Consider the following 8056-nt stretch of genomic DNA (forward strand, 5'->3'; position numbering starts at 1 on the left):
ATGTATATATCAACATCATCGTTTAACGTCCGCCTTCCATGCTAGCATGGGTTGGACATTTAGTCCTCAGTCAAATCGTCCACCCCATGCTAGCATGGAAGGCGGACGTTAAACGATGATGATGATGATATATGTATATATATACACACACACCCGTTCAAATTTATATATCATATTTATTTTATTATTTATTTCTATTAACAGGATGTCAGGCCAAATGAACCAAAGGAACAATGCCGGAGGTCTGAATTCGATAGTTTAATTCCCATGATTGACATGCAATCGGAATGTCATGGAAGCAAGTTGATGAAAGGATATCAGAAGTTACGAGATGATGAGCATTTATTTGACTATACAATATATGTTGAAAATGAGAGCATATCTGTTCATAAAACTTTGTTGGCTGCAAGCAGTGACTATTTTCATGCCATGTTGACAGGAAGTATGAAGGAAAGCCGTGAGGACTCTGTAACATTGCGTGGTCTTACAGCTATAGGAGTTCAAGCCATCATCAACTTTGCTTACACTGGCTTGTTAGAAATAACAAGCGATAATATAGATGACATTCTCTTAGCTGCTAGCCATCTTCAGGTAAAGCTTATTTTAAAAAAATTTATTTTCTTTCAGTCATTTATTGTTTTTATCATCATTGAGAGCAACAGGTAGTTAAATTGCTAGTACTTCAGACTTCTAATTGAAAGGATTACAATTCATCGACTGTTCTCACTGCTGAGTAAGATCCATGGCAAAAATAATTTAGTTTAAAAGGATCTAGGGACCTATTTTAATTTAGATAAGTATCATGAATTGAGTAAAACTCACTATTGTAAAAAGCAAGGGCATTGTGTAATTGATGATTGTTTCACTAATCTTGCAATGCTAAGTAAATTCTTACTATCTATAAAGCTTGAAAAGATGGGCTCCATTACATTGATTTGCCCTTGGTATGGACACTACATAAAACAATGTCTTAAAGGTGTTATGAGACTCAGCATGTGTGTGTGTGTGTGTGTGTATGTACATGTAGCATGGTAGAGAGGTAAAATCTCAGCAAGCTATCAACTAATTTTGATTCCTACTTGTAACCATTTCACTTCATGTCACAACTACCCTTAGGGAAGGCATATATCTGATACATGTATATGTCGGAATTCCTACATATATATCATATGACTGAATCTAAGAATCTAAGGAGACTTGTGGTGGTCTGCATAGGCAATACTTGTATTATTTGGAAAAAGCAACAGAAAGAGTAGTGTAAATACCACGGGGAGTGGATTATCTAGTGTTTTAGAGTCCTTCAGAGTAAAGATGAAAGGAAATAAAAGAAAGACAGCAGTTCTAGCTCTTCAAAGATTATAAGTAAGATTGCCAGGGTCTGTCTGTCAAGATAACCAAAAGGGATTTTCTTCTTATAACCATTACAGATTTTATTAAAAGATTCTATAATTTCAGTAGAGGCTGCATATCTTTTTACTATTTAATTAGTGATTCAAAAAGAGAAAGCTGTTCCCATGAACTTTGCAGGTCAGATTACTGAAACTGATGTAGACGATGTTGTCTGAACTTCTTGGGAGCAAAGTTGCTGGAAAAAAAAAATGTTGTAAAAATATTCCAGGGATAATAGTTCAGAGAAGAAAGGCTTGGAAAATTAGATTTAGTGCTGTATTCAAGGAGTGGGATCTAAGACACAGTAAGAAGTGCTTTATGTGGACTTTTGTGGAATGGGTACACAGCATACAAGTTCAGAAAAGCAGACATTATTATTGGCATAGTAGGAAAGGCTGAAGAAAGCAACATATCAGTTATTGACACCACAATTATGTAACAAAATTTTTATTTATTATTTTTTTTCTGTTTTTGCTCAGTAAGTGTTATTTCCTATTTGCTTCCATCTAGAAATAAAAGGAAATGACTACTATTCCCTTCAAACTTTGCTTTTGTGACCTGGAAATTGATGTTTTGAAACTGACATATTTTCCATTACATTTCAGACAGATTTAGCACTGAATTGCTGAAGCAGAAATATCATTATAACAAATATTCTGCTCAACACCACAGACTTGCTTGTCAGTTGTTTGACCATAACCACTTGAGCATGTCCCTTAGTGGCTGACAATATGTACATTTCTGATCACGAACAGGAGTAGCAGAGGAGCATCATAGCCATGTGTTGAGAGGGGTTCTTTGGGGTTTTAATGAATGTCACAAAAGAAACTTTGAAGGAAACATTAGCCATTTTTCATATTTAATAGGGGTAAGCAAATAGGAAATAACAGTTGCCACCCAAGGACAAAAATTATGTTACACAGTGTTGTGAATCACTTTCTTTTGGATGTAGTCTAGGATGTTTGCAGCATTGTCCCAGATATGTGAGCAACACTTCGCTGTCTTACTCAAACAACTGATCAGAGATGGAGTAGTTTTGGGCTCCAAAGAGAAAGCTTATTTTTGTGATGCAATTTTGACTGCATATAATCTTTGAAAGCAATAAATCAGCTTTTTATATGATCACCTCATTTATTGCACACACACACACACATGCACTACAATCATCACCTCTAGGTGGTATTTTAACTTTGGAAAAAGTGTGTCCTGTAAGTTGTAGTCAACAGAAGAAGACAAAGATGTATTTTCAGCTTACTGATCAAACAAAGCAAACTATAATACAATGTCTATTTACCTGTATGCCAATATTAAAATGTAAAACATTATAATATAGTTTGATGATGAGTACTATACTCCTTTAGATGGTAGAGACACCAATGGAAACTCCATATTCATGTAGTGTATGTAGGGTCAATAGTTTGCCAGGGCTCATCCCATCACGATCTGTGGCCAAGAAAGGAGCAGAAATTCAGCATTAAGGAAACAAAACGAATGGTTTTTACAGCACTGCCATTACTTACAAGAACTTGTTCCTAGCATATTATGAAACTGTTCTGAGTCATTATAGATTTAAGTGTTTCAACCTTACAGTGCAGTTCCAGTAACAGGTGTGATTTGCTGGCCTCTTTTGCAATGTCTTGAAATCCTAGCTAGGGAACATTAATTCTATGAGCTCTACAATTTAACCCTTGTTAACCTGTTTAGTAGAAATATCTATTTTTGATTTCATCATTACAGTTGGTGCATAGTAGCATTGTTGCTTAAGGTTTCCAATGGTTCAGCCACTTGTTCAGTGTATTTTGGAAAGAAGTGACAAAGGAGTATCTTAACTAGATTAAGAGTAAATATTTCAAGAAATCGTGTTAGTAAAGCAAGTTAAATTTTCACACTAGTGTTTACATCCTTTGCCAAGATATTGGAGAAAGATACATATGTACTCCAAACAGGTTTCTGCACAGTTTCTGTTTACAAAATTCTACTCGTAAAGTATAAGTAGTGTGGTTGTAGACACTTGTTCTAAGTGCTGTGTTGTGGAATTGAACCCAGAACTACATGGTTGTGAAGTGAACTTCTTACCCATAGTGAATACCTGCATCCATAACAACTCATTTGGGTGGAATCCTCAGTGTTACAGATATTTAGACAAGTTGATAAGGATAACTTTCTCCTTCCTCCTTCTAGTGCTGGAAGCTCTGAAAAGAGTCAAAGGCAGGTCCTTCCTACGCTGACTAAAATTTTAAAACAAAAGGTGCTGTGTTCTTATAACATAACTCATGCAAGTAAATGCTTACTGACAAAATGATCAAGCAGGCTTTCATAAAGCTAGATCTAGCAGAGACTTCCTCTCCTATATCACTTACTAGTGATCCCTCACCATTGTCTTACCTCAGGAAAACAATGTTGTAATTAACATTAATAAAACTTTCAGCAACATTAATAAAGCCTTCAGCCATGTCTAACAAGAATCTTCTAGATAAGGTACCTGTCTGTAGTCTTCATCTGTCTCATTCCTTGGACTGGAATTTCCCTGTCAGACTGCATCATAGCCACATCATCAACATAGCTCTTTCTCTAACCATATTCTATCAACACTGATACAGCCCAAGTCTACCTAATGTCTCCAATTCTTTGTTGGGTCTCACAGAGACAATGACAGTGAGATCACAGCTGTAGCCTACACCAGTGTCGCATAACCAGTCCATTTAAAAAGTACTGTTGAATCGTCGGGCGACATGCCATGCTTGAGGAGACCTATTGAGTCAAGTAAATCAAAATCAAATCAAATCACAATCAAATTTATGCGTGGGTTGCTGCCAGAGTCACCTGAGAGGCTCCCTGTGCTGGTGGCATGTAAAAAGCACCATCCGAATGTGGTTCATGCCAGCCCCCCTGCCCCGACTGGCTCCTGTGCCAGTGGCATGTAAAAAGCACAATCTGAACGTGGCCGATGCTAGTGCCGCCTGACTGGCTCCCATGCTGGTGGCACGTAAAAAGCACCCACTACACTCTTGGAGTGCTTGGCATTAGGAAGGAAACCCAGCTGTAGAAGCATTGCCAGATTAGATTGGAACCTGGTGCGGCCTCCTGGCTTGCCAGTCCCCAGTCAAACCGTCCAACCCATGCCAGCATGGAAAACGGACGTTAAACGATGATGATGATGATGTTGATGATTAATGGCCATCTTACTGTCACATTTTTAATACACACATTCACCATCCACAGAGTTCAAACATAAAACTGAATCCATGAACAGAGATGGTTCTGAGCATCCTTCAGTGGGGACAGTACAACTATGTTGCTTTGGACAGTACAAAAGCTAAGTCCTTATAGTCTTGTATCTCACCCTCACTAGTTATAACAAAAAAAAAAAAAAAAAAAAAAAAGAACCTCTGAGCAGGCACAGCTGTGTGGTAAGAAGTTTGCTTTCCAGCCACTTGGTTCTAATTTCAGACCTACAGCACAGCACCTTGGGCAAGTGTCTTCTATAGTCCCAGGCGAACTGAAACCTTGATAGGCAGAAACATCAGGTAATAGTTGTAAATGAGTGTCAGTTTCCAATCTTCCATGGAAATAGGTTATAGGGAAATATTACCTTACTTGGAAATGGGTGAGGGTTGGCAACAGGAAGAACATCTAGCCTTAAAAAATCTGCCTCAACAAATTCCGTTTGACCCATGTGAGCATGGAAAAGTGGACATTAAAATGATGCTGATGACAAAGATGAAAGATGCTACAAATGCAAGACCTTTGTGTCTCTGATAATCTTTTATATGGTCCCAAAATATGAAACACTGACGAAGTGCATCACAAAAACTCCTTAAAGATAGGAAATGCCTGAACCACCCTTAAATATTACTATCACAATAAGGATGGGAATGCTGTTACATTCCTCATCAATTGTGTCTGTGATTGTGTGTTGAACAAGTTCACTTCACAACCACAGGCTTCTGGACTTGATCCCAATGCACTGCACCTTCAACAATTGCCTTCTACAATAACTTCAGGTTGATCAATAGGTTGGGTATAGAATTTAGTAGAGAGGATCAGTTTCGAAGCATGCTTTATATCTCTCTCTCCTCCTTTCTCATACATGTGTGTGTGTGTGTGTGATATAATGTCTGTTATCCATGCTGGCATGAGTTGGACAGTTTGACAGGATCCAGTGTCAGAGGGCTGGGTCTGTGATTTCTACAGTTAGATCCCTTTCCTAACACCAGCTACTTTATAGAGTGTACTGAGTGCTTTTATGTAGCACCAGCACTAGTGAGGTTATGTTGCAGTTTACAAGACTGAAGGACCTAGAGGGTCTTTTATAACTGAAAAGAAAATAAGAGAGAGATGATTTTAAGTTAGGTTATGAAAGGAGGTAAATATGATGAGAACAATAGATTTATAGTTGTAAGTGGGTAGTAGTGGAGAGTGTAACAGAGTAGACCAGTGGTTCTCAACCGATTTTTGGCCATGCCCCATCGAATCATTTCTAAAATCGTGATGCCCCCATGTGATATCTAATTTTTGTTATTCAAAATTTGGTTAATGTTTACAATATTACTCGGAGACAAAATAAAAAAAAAATAGTGCAACGGATATAAAAAAAAAAAAACGTGTAGGAAACGAAAGCAATGACTTCCGAAAATTCACGAGATCCGAGTTTTTCCCTCACAACTTTTAGGAAAGTGTTTTTTTTTTAATGAAATTTTATATAAATACCTTTCAACCAGCATAAATTACGATTATAAAGAAATTTGTGGGAAAATTTTTTCTGAGGCATGGGGAGAGGACTTTGGAAAATTTACAAGATCCGAGTTTTTCGCCCATAACTTGGTGACAGTTTATCGTGGATAGCGGGGATATATCCAAATTTTAAATATTCCTCTGTATATTGACAAACTTTTTTTTCACTTGCACTACTCATTTTATGTATTTTTGAATTGGCATAACTACAGATTTCTGCACCCCCGACTTTGGGTGATTATAACTTTCAGAAAAATGGATATTTTTTTAATGAAATTGCTTATGAATATGTATTATATCATGTCGATTCCGAATATACAAAACCTTTTTTGGAGAAAGTGTTTTAGGAGGGGTTGCAGTGGGAAATTTCGGAAAATTCACTGGAGTCCACTTCAATTCGTTTTAACTTTCAAGAAAATGGATATTTTTTTATGAAATTCTCTACAAATATACGCGTGCACACGCAAACACAAACACTCATACGCATTTGTAATTACCTCCATGTTTTCACATACCACTAAATCGAAGGAAATAATCTATTCCCTCCTTAGTGACATCAGATCTTATGAATATGATGAAAACAACCTATTGTCTCTAAAGTGTCCAAAATTTGCAGAAGGGATGTGAGGAAATTTTTTTTTAATAACTCATTCTTGAATTGCCCCCTTTCTCTATTGGTATACTAAACATTGTGTACAAAAGGTATAAAGTCAACATTACCCTATGCATACCTCACCAAAATATTACCATGCCCCAGCAGTGGTGCATGCGCCCCACTTTGGGAATCATGGGAGTAGACGTTGGGGGATGGGGTATGAACAGGGAACAAATTTATGTTAGTGAGAAAGAGATTGACAGTTGTAATGGTAATGTGGTGGATTGTGTAGGATGGTCCAGGGATATTCCACATTATAAGGGCAAGTATGAGTGGAGGGTGTAAGAGGAAGGGAACATGAAAGAGCAAAAAAAAACGTAAATGAAAGTTGTAAGGATCAAAGAAACATTAAAGGAAAGAGATGTGAGGAAGTCATGGGAGGTAGGCCAGAGAGGGAGAAGTGAGAGGGTGTTGAAGTTGGCAAAGAAACGGTGAGGAAATGGCTGAAAGAAAAGAGATAGGCAGTGAATAAGTGAGAATCATTAGTGGTGAGATGAGAGAAATAAATAGCACCATGACTGAAATGTGTGGGGAGATGGATAGAGGGGAGAGGAAGAGTATGATAGAGTGATGAGGACGAACCAATAATCTTTCACACATATACAAGGCCTAGTGAAAGGTAGGGAATGGATCTCTCTCTCTTTCTATCAAAACAAAAATGGATTAGTAATCCAGGTGGAATACTTTATAAGCTCTCTGTGGATTGTTCTTTGTGTTCAGTCGATTGACCACAGATTGATCAATTAATATGACTGAACTATAGAACTAAATCCCAATACTTGTCTGAAACATTTATAAGTCTTCACTAAATGTATAAAATCCATTATCTGTATGTATTTTCTATATCATTGTCTTAACCTCCACTTTTCCATACTTGCAAGGGTCAGGCAGAATTCATTAAGGCAAATTTCCCCACCAGTCAGAAGCCTTTCCTGTCACCAACCCTCACCTGTTTCCAAGTAAGGCAATATTTCCCCATGGATGGACACGTTTTCATGGAAGATTGGAAAGGAGGGACACTACTTCTGTGACAGTGACAGGGACATTTGTTTACAACTCTTGCAGGATGTCAAGAAAAACACACCCTTACACACACACATGCACACACAAAATGGTCTTCTTTCAGTTTCAGCTTACCAAATCCATTCACTAGACTGGTCAGCCTAGGGCTATACTAGAAGACAGTTGTCCAAGATGTCACACAGTGGAAATGAACCCAAAACCACGTGGTTGGGATGTGAATTTAACTACACAGCTATGCCTGTGCCTATATATATA

The 8056-nt window shown here is 37.6% G+C and overlaps 1 protein-coding gene across 1 annotated transcript in view; it reads left to right on the forward strand.

Moving 5' to 3' along the window:
• Positions 1-8056, forward strand: part of LOC106874669 (kelch-like protein 9) — a 32315-nt gene that overhangs the window by 14172 nt on the left and 10087 nt on the right. Inside the window, exon 2 of the mRNA XM_014922466.2 lies at positions 205-591. Coding sequence (XP_014777952.1) covers positions 205-591 — 387 coding nt within the window. The remainder of the gene's footprint in view (positions 1-204; positions 592-8056) is intronic.

The sequence above is a fragment of the Octopus bimaculoides genome, chromosome 1 (assembly GCF_001194135.2).
Source record: "Octopus bimaculoides isolate UCB-OBI-ISO-001 chromosome 1, ASM119413v2, whole genome shotgun sequence".
In the NCBI taxonomy this organism is placed as follows: domain Eukaryota; kingdom Metazoa; phylum Mollusca; class Cephalopoda; order Octopoda; family Octopodidae; genus Octopus; species Octopus bimaculoides.